Raw genomic sequence first — 18,541 nt, 5'->3', positions numbered from 1 at the left:
TTGGAATCCATTGGTACCTTGGGTTAAGAACTTACCGTATTTTTCGCTCTGTAGGACGTACCTGACTATAGGACGCAGCTTGTTTTAGAGGGGGAGAACAAGAAAAAAAATTCTCCCCCTCTCTGCACAGCGCCCCTTCAGCAAAGCGGCAGGAGAAACAGAGCCCCTTCCATTTCTCCTCCCGCTTAGCTGAAGGGGCACTGCACCTTAGCTGAAGGGGCACCTACCCTTCAGCGAAAGGAACCCAAAGCCTGGAGAGCGAGAGGGGGTCGGTGTGCACCAACCCCTCTCACTCTCCAGGCTTCAGTAATGGCAACCCGAAGCCTCCGGAGAGCGGCGGGAGCGCTCCCACTGCGCTTCGGAGGCTTCGCGTTGCTGTCGCTGAAGCCAAGGAGCCTGCATTCGCTCCATAAGACGCACACACATTTCCCCTTAATTTTTGGAGGGGAAAATGTGCGTCTTATAGAGCGAAAAATACGGTAATTCGTTCTAGAGGTCCGTTCTTAACCTGAAACTGTTCTTAACCTTAGGTATCACTTTAGCTAATGGGGCCCACCACACTGCCGCCATGCGATTTCTGTTCTCATCCTGAAGCAAATTTCTTAACCCGAGGTACTATTTCTGGGTTAGTGGAGTCTGTAACCTGAAGCATATGTAACCTGAAGCGTCTGTAACCCGAGGTACCACTGTACAGCACTGGGACATGTGCTCCGCAAACCTAGACAGAGAACCCGGGGAGCAGGTTTGCCTTAAGGTTGCAGAGGAAGGGCAATCTGAAGGCAGAACTTGATTGCAGGAAAATGTTTCAGGGATGGGTCCGATTGATTTGCAGTCTGGCAAGAACAAGGGCTTAGGGAAGCAGCTGGCTGGCAGGCAGGCAACCTGGTAGCATTGGCATTAGGGAGATCGGGTGGCCATGGAACTGGCTGGTGCAGAGGCAGCCAGGAAGAGGTGGAGTGATAAATCTCAGCCCAGGGGGGAAATGTGGTCCTTCAGGGTTCTCCACCTGGTCCTCAGGATTCTATCTAGGCCACGCCCACTTGCCAGGCCACACCCCTCACCAACCCACCTCAAGTGTCAGGAATGTGTCTTTTAGCTGAGGTGTTGCCCTGCTTACTTGCCTGGATGGAGAGGTGAGGCTTAAAGGGTAAAGGTAAAGGGACTCCTGACCATTAGGTCTAGTCATGACCGACTCTGGGGTTGCGGCGCTCATCTCGCTTTATTGGCCAAGGGAGCCGGCATACAGCTTCTGGGTGATGTGGCCAGCATGACTAAGCTGCTTCTGGCGAACCAGAGCAGTGCACGGAAACACCGTTTACCTTCCCGCTAGAGCGGTACCTATTTATCTACTTGCACTCTATGCTTTTGAACTGCTAGGTTGGCAGGAGCAGGGACCGAACAACGGGAGCTCACCTTGTCATGGGGATTCGAACCTTCTGATCGGCTAGTCCTAGGCTCTGTGGTTTAACCCACAGCACCACTCGCGTCTCTTTTGAGGCTTACAATAATACAAATCTTTATTACGGTCATAGACCAGCATTTAAAATCTAAAAAGCGCTTTAGAAAGCTAAAAAGTATTAAAACACAAGGTGAATATAAAAGTCTATAAGAATTTAAAAGAAGCTAAAAGAATCCAAAAGAACGCTCAGGAACATTGGGCAGGTGTGGAAAAGCGCAAAAGGCTGATATATAAAGGCTTTAACTATCATTTACAGAGCACTCTGATATGTTCATCAAAACTGATTTGTGGCACAGGGCATCTTATGAATCTTGAGCGCTGCTGTGCGGAACAGAGCAACACTGTACGTTACAGCAGGATCAGTACCCAAGAACAGCAGGGAGGTGTAAAATTGTCCCGTACTTATGAAGTAATGGGGAAATAAGGCTAGTACGAATTGGGAAGCAGGCCTTGACATTTTGAGGATTGAAATGTGTGATACTGTGGAAAAGTAATTTATTGATTACATGAAATTTATATATTTTTCGATTGTTTGAAAACAAACAAAACAAATCCTCAAAGCAGTATACAAAACAAGAAAATCCAGGGAAAAATTACAGCAATACTTTTTAAAAAAAATACAAAAAGTTAAAGTGGTAAAAGAGTTTAAAATCCACACCAGCATTTCTAAGCATCTGGGCAGGCTTGCCTAAACAGGAATGTTTTTAGCATGTGCCGGAAATGAATAGAGCGAAGGCGCCTGCGTGATGTGAACCAGGCGGGGAGTTCCAGAGTATGGATCGCGCTTTCACATTGCTGTTAATCTTGTCCTCATTTGCCCCCCTCCCCCAGTTGAGGAAGAGAGTACAGTGGTACCTTGGTTCCTGAACTCAATCTACTCTGGAAGTCCGTTCGGCTTCCAAAACGTTTGCAAACCAAGGGGCAGCTTCTGATTGGCCCCGGAAACAACGCTGAACGCCAAAACGGACGTTCGGCTTCCAAAAATCATTTGCAAACCAGAACACTTCTGGGGTTGCGGTGTTTGGGAGCCTATTTTCGGGAGCCAAGGTGCCACTGTAGAGGGCTAGCCAAGCGAGGCTGGCATCTGCTTCTTCCTCCTTGTTCAGAGTGTGGACCACTGGGGAATAAAGCCATGGTGGAGCAGGAATTTTGGTTGGTGGGAAGTAGACTGTGGGACAAACAAAGCTTCCATCAAGTGTCTCTCCCCAATGGGTCACAGAGTAAGAGGCTCCTGGTTTTTTTAGCCCCGGTGGTCCAGCTCGCCTGCTTTGCCCCCTGCCTGGCAGTGTTCCCAACCCCTGTGGGCATCCCCTCGCCTCCTTCCAGGCCCAGCCCTGTTTTTCTATCCCTCCCCCCCTCCCCTTGCACTGAGGAAGCACCACAGGTTGAGTCTTGCTCGCCTGGGTGTTTCTGTGGGAGGGGGCCAGGCAGGCTGCCACTTGTTCAGATCAGGAGCAACACCCAGCAGAAGAACGCCAGAGGAATGTCGCCGAGGGCACAGAGCAGGTCCCTTTGGCACGAAGCAGCTCCATCCAGGAGACTGAGCCGTAACAGGCAGCTGCATGGCAGGGATGGGAACTCTAGCGTGAAGGTTTGCAGTCACGCAGAGCAACAGCGAAAGAAGTCAAAGGATGGCAGTTCCAGATCCGCGGCTCATGGTGCCAACTGGGTGCTTCGTGCCTCGTGGTCCCTGGCACCCAGTCACTGGGCCTCTCCCTCTCTGGACCCCAACACCTGAGCCCTTTGCTCTGGGCAGCTGACCAAGCAACGCAGTGTGAATGTCTCAGTGCAGCCAAGAGCCCTGTATATTAATAGCTCTCTCCAAGTGCCAGGGAATCTCTGCATGCATTGAGAGGGCCGAGGCACCATATAAGGTGAGATGGGTAGTGATTATTCCAAGGAAGAGGGCTATTGTGGGAAGCTGGAAAGTTTATTGTGAGATGACGAGCAAGGCCTTTTTTATTTTTATAAGGGGGGGGGATATATTTGTAAAAGTTAATCATAATAAATAAATGGAAGACGAGTACAGCCTACAGTCGTACCTTGGAAGTTGAACGGAAGCCGTTCCGGAAGTTCGTTCGACTTCCAAAACGTTCAGAAACCAAAGCGCGGCTTCCGATTGGCTGCAGGAAGTTCCTGCAGCCAATCTGAAGCCATGTCGGATGTTCGAATTCTGGGGTTACGGCGTTTGGGAGCCAAAACATCTGAGTACCAAGGCGTTTGGGAGCCAAGGTACGACTGTACATGTATTCTTGGTTCTTGTGCTGAGGTACGTTTTTTCAGATTTCTCGTCTGTACAGTTCTAAGCAACATCTGGAGAGCCACAGGTTCTAAAAGAAAGTGTGGTGATCTTTAGTCTGTCCACAGATCTCCCAGCTGCAAGCTGATAAGAAAATGGATGTGGCTCTCTTGTCGCTCCAGGGCTGACCTGCCCACCAGGCAAGGTGAGGCAGTTGGATCAGGGCGGCAGGCTCTCAATACCTGGAAGAGGTGGCAGATCTGCCTCCTGAGCTTATTGGCCACCTCCTCCTCATGCCCACTGGTGCCATCCTTCTGCTGCATCTTCCACTGTGCCCACCCCCGTGTGTGCCCACCGTTGCCGCTGGGTGGCAGTGGGCAGGTGCGCAAGGTGGGTGCAGAGGTATGGTATGCAGCAGAGGAGATGAGGGCATTTTCTGTTTGGCCACTAGCAGCCAAATGGCCATTGCTGAACCTGCCATAAATATACAGTATTTTTCGCTCCATAAGACGCACCTGACTATAAGACGCACCTAGTTTTTAGAGGGGGAACGCAAGAAATTTGTTTTTTTTTTTAAAGGGAGTGCTGAGCAGAGCTTGTATGCATCCCAGGCTCTGCTCAGCGCTCCCTTTTAAAGCATTTTTTTTCTTGCATTCCCCCTCTAAAAGCCAGTCAGTCCCTTCTCCCTCCTCGGGGAAAAGTCCCCAAGAGCCACGCGGAGTGTGTGTGCGGCTCTTGGGGGCTTTTCCCGCCTGCCTCCTGCCTGCATTCGCTCCATAAGACGCACTTTTTCCCTCCTAAAAAGTAAGGGGAAATGTGTGTGCGCCTTATGGAGCGAAAAATACGGTAATTCCTTCTGGGTTGAGAGCTCATTCACTCCATGGCTTTCTCTGAAGGGACGTGCTCTGGTAAGCAGGCCACTCCAAGGAGGCAAGGCCCATGTTTCTCTGGTGTCTCTGGCTGGAGCAGACACTGATCCACCCCAGATCTGTGGCTCAGGTCCTTGAGCTCTTTGTGTCGGTTGCTTTGCCCTAAATTTAGCCCTCTTCCTTCTCCCCTCTGCAAACCTTCACGTCCATCTCGCTGCCCCTGAGAAGGGCAGAATGGCAGGAGTCCAACGGATTCCGCTGGAAACCCAGAGCCTTCTCAAAGAGCTCTTTGCATGTGCCGAGCTCAGCGGATGCCAAAAGGCTTGGCTGTTTGACAGAGAACCCTGATTGTCTTGGCCTATGGCGGTCTTCGCCTTGGCGTCTCCTGCGGCACAGCTGTCTGTGCAACTTGACCCTTGCTGGACCACTCACACCCTACAGGGACCTTCTTGCTTTTTAAAAACCTTTCGTTTGTCTCCTCCTCTTCCAGGGAGGCTAAAGTAGAGAGAGCAACTTCTAGGGAGGCTAAAGTAGAGAGAGCAACTTGCTCAAGGCCCGGCCGCTCAACTTCTTGGTCACACATGGGAATTTGGCTGAGGTTTCCCACTCCCATACTCTAGTACAAAGGTTTTCAAGTCCATAGCTCCCTTGACCAACTCCATTCTTTCTGCAGCACCCCTGTGGGACTCAGGAGCCCAGTTCTGTCACCCCTTCCCTACAGAGCTAGCAGCCTCTCACCCTTTTTCAAACACCCTCCCTCAAAGCGGCTAACATTCTCCTTTCCCTTCCTCCCCCACAACAAACACTCTGTTTGGTGAGTGAGGCTGAGAGACTTCAGAGAAGTGTGACTGGCCCAAGGTCACCCAGCAGCTGCATGTGGAGGAGCGGGGAAGCGAACCTGGTTCACCAGATTACGAGTCCACTGCTCTTAACCACTACACCACACTGGCTCCCACCACACTGGAGAGTTTGTATCAATAAACAGCTGCTGCAACAAACGCCAGCCTTTGGGAGGCAGAGATGCAAGAGGGCATCAAAGGAGGGAGGGAAGAAAAGAGGGACAGAGGCCAGTGTTGCCCGCGGCACCCCTGACCATCATTCAAGGCACCCCAGGGTGCCATGGCACACTGGTTGAAAACCACTGCTCTAGTGACTCAGTTTCATGACTGCTTCTTGTTGTGTTGTTCTTCCATCTGTAGCACCCATGCAGTAGCTGAGAAGGGAGTTGGGTCTGCATGCCTTATATGTTGGAAGGGGGGGGGTCCAAGCAAGTCCTTTCCACCCATGCTGACCCCCTCCCATCCATCTGGCAGGTGGAGTCAGAGTCAGTTACTAGGGCATGGCTGGGGAGCCTTTGGGCCTTCCAGATATAGCTGGACTACAACTCCCATCATCCTTGAGCAGGGGTCAGCAAACATTTTCAGCAGGGGGCCGGTTCACTGTCCCTCAGACCTTGTGGGGGACCGGAAAGGGGGGAAAAGAATTCCTATGCCCCACAAATAACCCAGAGATGCATTTTAAATAAAAGGACACATTCTACTCATGTAAAAACACGCTGATTCCTGGACCATCCGTGGGTCGGATTTAGAAGGCAATTGGGCCGGATCCAGACCCCAGGCCTTAGTTTGCCTACCCATGTCCTTGAGCTGGGCTGAGGCTGATGGGAGTTCAGGTCCAACAATACCTTGAAGGGCTACCAGGTCCCCCACGTAGGGAACCCAAAAAAAGTAGTATTACTTGGTGGCAGGAATAAAGAACGTGCATTGTCCCCAAAGAACGGTTTGATCCAAAATGTGTTGGGCTGCAGCTTTCTTTCTTTCTTTCTTTCTTTCTTTCTTTCTTTCTTTCTTTCTTTTTACAATAACCCACTGAAACGCACATGCAGAGGTTATACTTCCAATTAACAGTTCCAGCGACAGACAACTGATGCCAGGGAGGGAGTGTGTTCCCGCAGTTGGGGCAGGTCCCTGCTATGCCAGTCCATTTGGTTTCCTTGCTAGTTGCAGAGGAAGCAAAATCTCTTCCCCCATAGCTAGCATGATAATCAAGTCAGCCGATGGAGGAGAAACAGATTGCTCTTCCACCATCTCCCCATCTCCGTCTTGTTGAAAGGCATTTCCCACTTCCGGCCTCTTGATTCCTTGCCGACCATGGAGGGAAGGGGGCTTCTGCTGTTCCCTGCTGGCTGCTAACCTCTTAAAAGGCTTGTAAATATTTTTTGCAGGCTAGTTATTTTGTGTGCTTATTCACAAGACTGCAGAGGGATATGGAAAGTGCCGCAGAGAAGCAGACTTGGGCTCCCCTTGCAAATGTTGCTTTATGAAAAGCAAGCATTACACCAGGCAGATCCATGGAGGAGTCTGTTGCCGTGAAAGCAACATGGAACCTCCACAGTATAGGCAGTATACCCCTGAATCCCAGATGAGGGAGGTAAAGGTAAAGGGACCCCTGACCATTAGGTCCAGTCGTGGCCGACTCTGGGGTTGCGGTTCTCATCTCGCTTTATTGGCCGAGGGAGTCAGCGTACAGCTTCCAGGTCATGTGGCCAGCATGACTAAGCCGCTTCTGGTGAACGCCGTTTACCTTCCCGCCACAGCGGTACCTATTTATCTACTTGCACTTTGACATGCTTTTGAACTGCTAGGTTGGCAGGAGCAGGGACCGAGCAACGGGAGCTCACCCCGTTGCGGGGTTTCGAACCGCCGACCTTCTGATCGGCAAGTCCTAGCAAATGTTGCCTATCATCTTCAGTGTATGTGGAAACGTCAAGTAGGTGTTTGGCACTGAGAAAGCTTTTGCCATGTATATGAGCCAATGGGGTCATTTCTAACAGTTCTTCCTGGGTTCTTAAGTGTTGCACAAGTGTTCCTGCTTGTGGAAACTGGTGATCCCTCAGGGTGTGGTGGGGAGTTCGTTATGCCAAGGCCCTAGTGTTAATTAGGACAAATGACACACATTGTGTCCCATGGGCCAAGCTCTTGGGCAGAAAGAGCTGCGGCTGAAACACCTTGTTCCATGTTTGCCCCAGGGCTTCTAATGTGCCTGGGTTCACATTCCAGTCCCCAGTGTGTGGCAGACATCACTTGTTTCTTTTGCCAGGGGATTTGATGGAATGGATGGAAAAACCTATTTTTGTGGACCATTTCACTCCTGTCAGTCAAATCTGCTTCCTTCCCACAGCTGCCTCCCAGAAGTCTTCCTAGTTGCAAACCACTGGGGCTAAATCTGCTTTGTTCGAAGAGCACGAGACCCTTTGTCTCAGGGTTGTGGGTTTAAAGAGATTCCTGCATTGGAGATGATTGGGCTAGAAGCTGCTAGATGACCCTCGTGGTCTGCTACAACTATGATTGCCTGGAGACCCCATCCACTGAGAATCAAAGCAAGTCCCCGGTTTGCATAGCTCCATCCTGGGTTCTGTTTTTTTGCTCATGCTACAGTAGGATAATCGTGGGATGCGGGTGGCACTATGGTCTAAACCACAGAGCCTAGAGCTTGCCGATCAGAAGGTCGGCGGTTCAAATCCCCATGATGGGACGAGCCCCTGTTGCTCAGTCCCTGCTCCTGCCAACCTAGCAGTTCGAAAGCACGCAGTGCAAGTAGATAAATAGGTACCACTTTGGCAGGAAGGTAAACGGTGTTTCCGTGCACTGCTCTGGTTTGCTAGAAGCGGCTTAGTCCTGCTGGCCACATGACCCGGAAGCTGTGGACAAACGCCGGCTCCCTTGGCCAGTAAAGCGAGATGAGTGCCACAACCCCAGAGTAATCCACGACTGGACCTAACGGTCAGGGGTCCCTTTACCTTTACAGTAGGATAATAATAATATTATTATAATTTATTATTTATACCCCGCCCACCTGGGCGGCTCCCATCATCATCATCATCATCATAAATGCAATAAAACATCAAACATTAAAAACTTCCCTAAACAGAGCTGCCTTCAGATGTCTTCTAAAAGTCAGATAGTTGTTTATTTCCTTAACATCTGAAGGGAAGGCGCCAATACCAAGAAGGCCCTCAGAGCTGGACCTCAGTGTTTGAGCTGAACGATGGGAGTGGAGATTCTCCTTCAGGTATACTGGGCCGTGGCCATTTAGGGCTTTGAAGGTCAGCACCAACACTTTGAATTGTGCTTGGAAACATACTGGGAGCCAATGTAGATCTTTCAGGACCGGTGTTATATGGTCTCGGCGGCTGCTCCCAGTCACCAGTCTAGCTGCCGCATTCTGGATTAGTTGTAGTTTCCGGGTCACCTTCAAAGGTAGCCCCACGTAGAGCACATTGCAGAGTCCAAGCAGGAGATAACTGCTCTGGTGAGACAGATGGGATGCTGGTGACTAGCATTACGTAGGTAGGTAGGGAGATCTGTAATCTACAAAACGCTGGGCTTTGCAGTCCCAGCTCAGCCCTCGGCCTCCAGCCTTGGCCACCACAGCTGTGGATCTCAGAACCCTTCCCTCTCCCTGACCTGCTCTTTCTCTTGCCCGCTTCCTTGGCTGCAGCATCCATCCCGTTCTTCATCTGCGAGGTTGGCCTTGTTTCCCCTATGCGCCGCGGCTTCTTCTGCAACGACAGCAGCATCAGGTACCCGCTGCAGCGGGCTGAGACCGTCAGCGACTCTGTGCTCATCTCCGTGGGAATCCTCATTGCCTGTCTAGTGGTGAGTCTTTCAGGGGAATGAGGGAGGGAACCATGCCCTTTTGTCCTTTAACATCCTGTGCCGTGCCTTGTTCCTGGCAGCAAAACACCACCCACCCGACCATAGCATTTTGCTGATTTGTCTTCTTGCATGCATTTATTGCATGCCTTTCCACCCCAGGTTCCTCTGAAGAGCTCAGGGTATACAGGACCCTCTCCCCTCTCCCCACCAGACCCCCTTCTAGAACATCACATCACCTGTATCCTGATGCCACATGATATTCCCTTACGGTTCCTTGCAGGGGCCCTTCTTCTGTTTTCCTCCAGCACAGATGACTCTCCATCTCCATTTCATGCAGCATGCTGTCAGGGGCCATGCTGAGGAGGCTGCACTTGAGGAGGAATGGATCCTGAATCTTCCCAGGAGCAGTGGGACAGTATAGATTTGGAACAGTGGTTGGCAGAGGGATAGTTCAGAAGGCAGAAGCTGGGAAGTACTTGATGGGGAACAGCTAGGAGAAGAAGCACTGGGAGAGAGAGCGTTAACAGACTCACTTTTCTGGAAAGCGTCCGCCCACTCAGCCCAAGGTCAAGGAGAGCAGATAAGGCGGCTGCTCAGAAAGCGCAGTGGTTGCGAGATCAGGTTACAAGGTGTGGTAGTGACGTGGGTGACTAGGGAGGAAGTGGGTGGAACCCTTAATTGGGAGCACCTTCATTCCTAGGAAATGGATTCTTTGTTCTCTCGCTATGATCATTAAAAAGGTGCGGGTGGCGCTGTGGGTTAAACCACAGAGCCTAGGACTTGCTGATCAGAAGGTCGGCAGTTCGAATCTCCGTGATGGGGTGAGTTCCCGTTGCTTGGTCCCTGCTCTTGCCAACCTAGCAGTTCGAAAACATGTCAAAGTGCAAGTAGATAAATAGGTACCGCTCCAGCGGGAAGGTAAATGGCGTTTCCATGCTCTGCTCTGATTTGCCAGAAGCGACTTAGTCATGCTGGCCACATGACCTGGAAGCTGTACACCGGCTCCCTCGGCCAATAAAGCAAGATGAGCGCCGCAACCCTAGAGTCGGCCACGACTGGACCTTAATGGTCATGGGTCCCTTTACCTTTATTATCATTAAAATTTCTAACTGGTAAGAGACTCCTTTCACTGTGTTATCTACTGCCAAAGGGGGGGACAGGAAGCTGAGTCCCTGAAACCTGACACATGCACCCCTTTCTCCAGTGCTGTAGCCAAACCTAGTTTAAAGAGGAAAGTTTCCTCCCAGCCATATTCATTTTTGATTTGGCTAGTGTGGAAGCTGTTCTCTGTGGAAGTCCATTGAACCCATTTGCTAGGTCCAGTAAAATTTTCCGTTCCTTTTGTTCTGATTGGCTAGCCCAGGGGCAGCTTCTTGATGCACAGTGCGAATCGCTGCTTGCCATTAAGAAATGTGCCCCACTGCCAGCGCTGGAATTGCTTGTGACCTTCTGTGTTCAGAGCCAGTGTGGTGTAGTGGTTAAGAGCGATAGACTCGTAATCTGGTGAACTGGGTTCGCGTCTCCGCTCCTTCACCTGCAGCCGCTGGGTGACCTTGGGCTGGTCACACTTTTCTGAAGTCTCTCAGCCCCACTCACCTCACAGAGTGTTTGTTGTGGGGGAGGAAGGGAAAGGAGAATGTTAGCCGCTTTGAGACTCCTTCGGGTAGTGATAAAGCGGTATATCAAATCCAAACTCTTATTTTTCTTTCTTTCCTTCCAACACAGATCACCCTGGGCGAAAGCTGCCGTGTGTACAGCCTGCCCCACAGCTCACGCTCCATAGTCTCCAACCGTTACGTGGCTGCCCTCTACAAGGAGATTGGGGCTTTCCTCTTTGGCTGCACCGTGGGCCAGTCACTAACCAATATGGCCAAAGTTGCTGTGGGCCGCCTCCGTCCACACTTCCTGGCCGCCTGCAGGCCTGACTTTGCTCACATCAACTGCTCTGCTGGATACCTGGAGGACTACATCTGCACTGGTGGCTCCTCAGAGGAGAACGAAGCTAGGTGTGTATGGTGACGTCTCCTCTCTCTCAAAGAGAGATGTCCTTCTGATGATGATCGTAGGGTCTGGGTCAGTTCAGCTGGGAAGAGGCAGTAAATAAAATTGTAAAGGACCCCTGGATGGTTAAGTCCAGCCAAAGGTGACTACAGTGTTGTGGTGCTCATCTGGCTTTTAGGCCGAGGGATCTGGCATTTGTCCACAGACAGCTTTCCGGGTCATGTGGCCAGCTGCCTTTCAAACTACCTGGTCCCAAACAGTTGAGGATTTTAATGTCAATTCCAACCCAGGGGAAGTTACTGAGGAACTCAGTGGAATTTAGCACAAGTCATTCTTTGCAGGTCTCAGTTAAGGGGAGGGAGTTGAGGTCATGAGATATGGCACACAGGGACACTTGGTGCCAGAATATCTGGCTACCATCTCAAGATCTGGGAAGGAGAAAGATTCTGTTGCATTAGGATAATCTGGAGAATGAGAAATAGGAAACCTGGCAGCTACGTGCAGAAACTATCACCTTTGAGTGCCAGGTGTGGGAGACAAATGTGAGAGAAGGGCTGTCACTTTCATCCCCTGTATGTTATCTACTCGGAGATATCTGAGTCGGTGTTTGGAAACTGAGCTTGGAAGCTGAACAAGTTGGGCCTTGACTTTGACCCACCTGTGCTGCTCTCCTGGGACCAGAGCCAGCCCGGCAGTGCATGTAATCCAAGCAGTCATGGGGGCAGCAAAATTTTGGGGTGCATCATAAGTGCTGTGAAGTAGCAGGTGAACTCTGGCAGGTATGCCCCATGCAGTCATTTTGAGCCAAAGGGGTAGGGAAATCTCAGATCACACAATTCGCTCCCTGTCATTTCCACTGGCACTGATCCCTGCTATACACACAGCGAGAGAGAGAGAGCAATTTGAATAGAAATGAAGAAGAGCACTTCTGTATCAGATCGAACGCCCATTTAGTCCAAAATCCTGTTCCCACAGTGGCCAACAAGATGCCTCTGGGACATCTACAGGCAGGACCTCTTGCACTGTTGTTCCCCAGAGACTCCTGCCTAGAGACATTCTGTCTCTCATCCTGTAGGCAGGTATATAGCCAATATTTACAGCCTTTTCCACCAAGGATTTGTCTAATCCCCATTTAAAGTTGTCCAGGTTGGCGGCCATCATTGCCATTTGTGTTAACAAAATCATATACAGTGGTACCTCGGGTTAAGTACTTAATTCGTTCTGGAGGTCCATACTTAACCTGAAACTGTTCTTAACCTGAAGCACCACTTTAGCTAATGGGGCCTTTTGCTGCCGCTGCGCTGCCGGAGCACGATTTCTGTTTTCATCCTGAAGCAAAGTTCTTAACCTGAAGCACTATTTCTGGGTTAGCGGAGTCTGTAACCTGAAGCGTATGTAACCTGAGGTACCACTGTACAGTCGTACAGTCATACCTTGGGTTGCGAATGTGATCCGTGCGGGAGGCACGTTTGCAACCTGCAGTGTTCGCAGCCTGAAGCGCCAGTCTGAGCATGCACGTGACGCGGTTTGGTGCCTCTCCGCATGCACGTGACGTCATTTTGCACTTCTGCACATGCACAAGCAGCGAAACCCGGAAGTAACCCGTTCCGTAACCCGAAAATGCACAACGTGCCGCGTTCGTAACCTGAGGTATGACTGTACCTTGGTTTTGGAACAGATTAGTTCCCGAACGTTTTGTCTCCCGAATGCCACAAGCCCAGAAGTGACTGTTCCTGTTTGTGAACTATTTTTTGGATGCCGAACATCTGACGGGGCTTCCGTGGCTTCTGGTTGGCTGCAGGAGCTTCCTGCAGCCAATCAGAAGCTGTGCTTTGGTTTCCAAATGTTTTGGAAGTCGAACGGACTTCCGGAACAGATTCCATTCGACTTCCAGGGTACAGCTGTACTTTTAACACTGTGGAAAGAAACATTCCCATTGATTCCTGAATCTCTCACTGTTCAACTTCACTGGATGACGTGGGTTCTAGTATTCAGAGTGTTGTCAATAAAATAAAATATAACTAGACAGTGGCTCCTTCCTAATGTAGGCTTACTTCTAGGGACAGGTGGGCTCAGGCCAGCCCATCCTTTAGTATATTTTACATTTCTTCTGTGGAAAGGGGTTTGAGCATCACTGAACAACACTGGCCTGCCTTGGATAGAGCTGAGGCAACAGATGCTCTCTCTCCCCCCCCCCCCAAAAAAAATGGCAAGGCCCAGTGTGTACGTTTATTCTCTTAGTTCTGGAGGGACTCAAGTGAAATGGATGCATCTTGGCAGAGTAGACTTGATGGGAGCAGGCCGGTGTGTTGAAGCCTGGGCTGCCTTGAATGCTTAGAAGGTGAGATGAGGGTTTTGATTTTAAAAGCTAAGGAGACACATGCAGTTGGGAGCAGTGGCGTAGCGTGGGTTGTCAGCACCCGGGGCAAGGCAAGTAATTTGTGCCCCCTAACCCGGTAGGGGCAGAGAGCTGCGAGTGCGAGCACCCCCCCAGAAGTTGCGCCCGGTGCGGCCGGCCCCCCCTGCACCCCCCACGCTACGCCACTGGTTGGGAGTGTAAAGCCCTCCCTCGCCTGCAACTCACCTCCTTCCCAGCCCCTTTCCTCCCTGCCAAGGCTCTAATAGGGATTTTATGTAGGTTTGTTATCAGCTGGCTGAGGTCATTCACCCTCAAAGGAACAGAGAGATGTTGGGAAGAGAAGCTGGGTCAAAGTTCGATATCCCTTAAAAGAACAATGTGACTTTGTAACATAGAATTTTGTCGCTAGTCACCGTTGATCTAAAACCCAAAGACTTAGATGTCTAGCTTTCACACCTTAACCAAAGACTATTTTATTTTGTTTTGTTTTGTTACAAGTACTGTAGTACCTTGGTTCTCAAATGTAATCCGTTCTGGAAGTCTGTTCCTAAACCAAAGCGTTCCAAAACCAAGGCGCACTTTCCCATAGAAAATAATGCAAAACGGATCAATCTGTTCCAGACTTTTAAAAACAACCCCTAAAACAGCAATTTAACATGAATTTTACTATCTAACGAGACCATAAAATGAAAGCATTAAACAATGTACTGCAGTCACACAATCAATCATTTGGGAGCTGAACTGGGTTCCACACAGTCACACACAAAACAAAAACAAAAACACAAAATAAATAGCAAAAACAGACAGACCTCAGCGTAACACTCTATAAACGGAAGTGTGGCTCTCAAAACGGAGCATGTTTGGCTTCTGAAAAAAGTTCGCAAACCGGAACACTTACTTCTGGGTTTGCAGTGTTTGGGTTCCAAGTTATTTAACTACCAAGGCGTTTGAGAACCAAGGTACCACTGTATATCGTGCCTTTCCGCCAAGCAGCTCAAGGTGGTCTTCCTTGCAAGAAGGAGAGCCCCTGGCCCAAATTCATGCAGTGAGCATCATGGCTGAGTACAGATTTGGGAGGGGGGAGGGGCTCTCCTTCCCTTGTCCAACACTTTAACCACTTCATTGAACCTGGGTCACCACACAGTTAATATCCAGGATCTTGGTCTTGTTGAAATGAATGGGTTAGATTGCATTTACCTCAGTGGGACTTACCCAAGCTGTTGCCCAACATTTTCCTCAGTTGAACCCTACTGCTAGGAAGTAGGAATCGAACACAGGGAAGCTGCTTTGCATAGGTGGTGTGAGGTGTCTGAAGGAACAGTGTTGTAAATAGGTTACAGGGACTGCATTGTCATGGTCTGTGAGCAGAAATCCTCTGCCGTAATAATCTAGCAGACTGCATGCTCTGTTCTTATCTAACAAAGCAATCATTTTCACTTGCAGGAAGTCATTCTACTCCGGCCATGCCTCCTTTGCCATGTATACCATGATGTACCTGGTGGTAAGTCCCTATGCGCAGTTTTACGTGGGGAAGGTCTTCGGGTGGTTGTGTTGCAGGCCACCTTGTGAGCCACAGGGTAAAAGGGGGCCTGATTCACCATGCAAGCAGCTGTGTCGCTGTCTACAGGAAACACAGCTGTTCAGAGCAGCAGCTTCGTGCCATAGGTCTGAGCTGCTTCCTGCATAATTCCAAGAAATATTTACACGGTGTGGTGAAAATAGGTTATGCGTATGAGGAGCTGCTTCATGTGGATAGTTTGTCGTGTGGAGCAGCCTCCGCCAAGTTTTGTTTGGCTGCTCGCAGGTGAGTGAATGAGACCTGACAGCTCTACCTAGCAACCCATTCTGGGCACAGTGGTACCTTGGTTTGCAAACTTAATCTGTTCCGGGAGTCTGTTCAACTCCCAAAACTGTTCAAAAACCAGGGCGCAGCTTCCGATTGGCTGCACTTGGACGTTTGGCTTCTGAAAAACTTTCGCACACCAGAACACTTACGTACTTCTGGGTTTGTTTGTTCGACAACTAAGCCGTTCAAGAACCAAGGTACCACTGTACCTGAAAATTCCACAGACTGGTGGGGAAATAATTTGGAAATAGACTCTTGGAGAAGTCTTCGTTCTCCAAAGCATCTTCTTGAAGGCCCTTTTCTGCATTCCCTTAACTGTGAATTTACATGTTATTTGTATTTGTTTATTAAAATCGTTTATATACCGCCTTTAAGTAAGAAGCTACCAATGTGGTTACATCAATATAAAAAGAAATAAATTTAACTTTGCTCCTGGACTTACATTGCCTAGATATCTTGCAGGGGCTTTCCACTCCTTCCCAGAGGAGGAGCAGAAGGAGGGTGCTCTTCAAGTATACCCAATTATCCTTGGTTTATGGGGCACCTCCCAACCCCAAACTTAAATTGGTTTAAGAGTTATTCCCTCCACCCAGACAACATCAGGAACTGTAGTTTGGAGGGGGATCTCGAACCCAAAACTTTGCATCCTCACCGAGCTACAGCTCCAAAGGTGCTGCAGGGAGACCATTCCAGCAAAAACTGATACAAAACTCTGATTAAGTTTGCAGAGTAAATATAGTTGGGATGAGAAAAATCCATGGAAGGAAGAGTCTGGCACCAAGCCAGGAAAGGCTTCCAAGAATCTCTGGAGCTTTTCCACTGAGGAAGGAAAAGGTGGCTGGCTGGGGCGGTTAATTTCCCTTGCTGACCAAACAATCTAAAATTGAATGTTAAAGAAGTAGAAGCATTAAGACAGAAATGTGGAAACTGTGGACCTCCAGACGGATTTGGGTTCCCGCCAGCCCCCGCCAGCTTTAGGGATGATGGGAGTTGTTTTCCCACAACAGCTGGAGGGTCACAGGTCCGTTCCCCCCCCCCCAAGTTGAACAGGAGAAGTGTTGCTTTTAACAACCATGTTTTCTTACATTACAGCTGTGTTTTGTTCCTAAATATTGCCGGGGGGGGGGGCGGGTCTGCTGCTACTGAAATTATAATGAAATGGTCTTCATATTGATTAGATGGAATGAGAGGGCTTGTAAGCAGATAAAGAGGTCGGAAGTGAAAACAGAAACATTTTATACTAATACGTTCCACTTGTTGACCAGGGACTGCCCCCCCCCCAAAAAAAATCTGGTCCCTGGCTGGTCCTGGTGAGTCACTGCGCCTTTTGAGGGTATTTTGGAGATACCTCTTCAGTTACGTATTAGTGGCTAATGTTAGGTTTGTTCAGGTTTTAGACCTGTCCCTTGGGTTTCTAAAACCCGCTTTTACCTGCCCAAACCTTCAGATCTTGCTCTGGGTGACTCCATCAAGCGAAGTGAGGTGGTTTTTTTGTAGCGGCTCCATAGAGAAGGGAAAACCAAGAGACTTTCAGGGCGTCTTCTCTATGGTCTTCTCAGCACCTTTTTATGCACTTAGGCTTTTGAACTGTTTTCAGTCTGTGAAATAGTATTTATTTATTTATACATGCATACATACATACATACATACATACACATCTGACTGGGTTTCAGTGGTACCTTGTTTTGCGACCAGGATCCATTCAGGAGCCCCAGCCGCTAGCCGAAAAGGACACAGGGCAAAGTGCTGCGTCTGCGCACCTGTGCGGAACAGTTTGTGCTTCTGCGCATGCGCGAGCAGCAAACCCGGAAGTAACCTGTTCCGGTACTTCCAGGTTTGCTGCAAACGTTCGCTGGAATGGACGCTAGACGAAGTGGACGTTCGCAGAGGTATTACTGTAATAATTAAAAAGCGATAAAACATCAAACATTTAAAACTTCCCTAAACAGGGCTGCCTTCAGGTGTCTTCTAAAAGTCTGGTAGTTGTTTTTCTCTTTGACATATGGTGGGAGGGCGCTTTGACAGGGTGGGTGCCACTACCGAAAAGGCCCTCTGCCTTTTTCCCTGTAATTGGCTTCTCACAGAGAGGGAACCGCCAGAAGGCCCTCGGTGCTGGACCTCAGTGTCCGGGCAGAACAATGGTGGTGGAGGCGCTCCTTCAGGTATACTGGGCCGAGGCAGTTTAGAGCTTTAAAAGTCAGCACCAACACTTTGAATTGTGCTCAGTAACATACTGGGAGCCATGGAAAGGGTATGTGCAGTCTTTGGTTGTTCTTTGCATATAAATAAACTAATTGACACCGGAGTCGTTTCTAGTGCTTGGATAAGTAAATCCATGTGCATGTTAACACCAAAGCACTGTGCTATGTTATACCATGCCATTTCATGTGCCTGGTTCAATTTGAGCTGTTGAAAACCTAATTGCCTTAAAATGATGTTAGTCTGGCATATCCTTAATTAAAAAACCAAGCACCCTCTTTGCTTTTGAATTGGTAGAGCGCTGTCTACCAGAGAGTAAATTAGTACAGCAATGGAAGAGAGCCTCCAGGGATGTCTATGGTTTCGTTTGCACTGCTCATGCAGTGGTGTTTGAGAGTAGACCTTGTATAAATTATCTTGCACATACACAATTGGATCCCTCTTTTCTTCTGTGAAATGTTGGAGGATATGCACATTTATACTAGGCTCTGGGAAGAAAGTGGAATGTGCATGATTCAGATGGAAGTGGATGGGCACCAGGAATTTTGGCTCCAGGTGAAGTTATTGGAGTCAGCAGACATACCTTTCTCTACGGCAATTTCCTGTTATGAAATGCGGAAGATGTAGATTATTATCTCCTCCTTGAGGGCTTGGGCTTAAAGGCTTAGCAGATGTGGATTTGCAGGCTCCTGTGAGCTTTTCAGTTGCAAAGCAAAGAAGGGCAGAGTGCAGCCTCAGTGACTTGTGAGAAACTGCCACTAGGGCTTCAGAAAGACCATGCGAGACCAAAATGGGACTCCAGAGTCTTTGGGGCTTTGGTTTGTGCCTCCTATTCCCAGTTTGGCTATTTTTATTTTGTTTGTTTATTATTATTTTTGTTGTTGTTGTGGCTTCTGAGAATCTGTCATGCT

The 18,541-nt window shown here is 49.3% G+C and overlaps 1 protein-coding gene across 1 annotated transcript in view; it reads left to right on the top strand.

Moving 5' to 3' along the window:
• LOC310696956 (phospholipid phosphatase 3-like) overlaps window positions 1–18,541 on the top strand; it is a 40,688-nt gene that overhangs the window by 14,372 nt on the left and 7,775 nt on the right. Inside the window, exons 2-4 of the mRNA XM_083483188.1 lie at window positions 9,068–9,225; window positions 10,951–11,231; window positions 15,029–15,086. Coding sequence (XP_083339314.1) covers window positions 9,068–9,225; window positions 10,951–11,231; window positions 15,029–15,086 — 497 coding nt within the window. The remainder of the gene's footprint in view (window positions 1–9,067; window positions 9,226–10,950; window positions 11,232–15,028; window positions 15,087–18,541) is intronic.

This window comes from Podarcis liolepis (assembly GCF_965112155.1).
Source record: "Podarcis liolepis genome assembly, chromosome: 17".
Taxonomy (NCBI): Eukaryota; Metazoa; Chordata; class Lepidosauria; order Squamata; family Lacertidae; genus Podarcis; species Podarcis liolepis.
The sequence above is the reverse complement of the archived record's forward strand: the minus strand, read 5'-3'. Positions and strand labels throughout refer to the sequence as shown.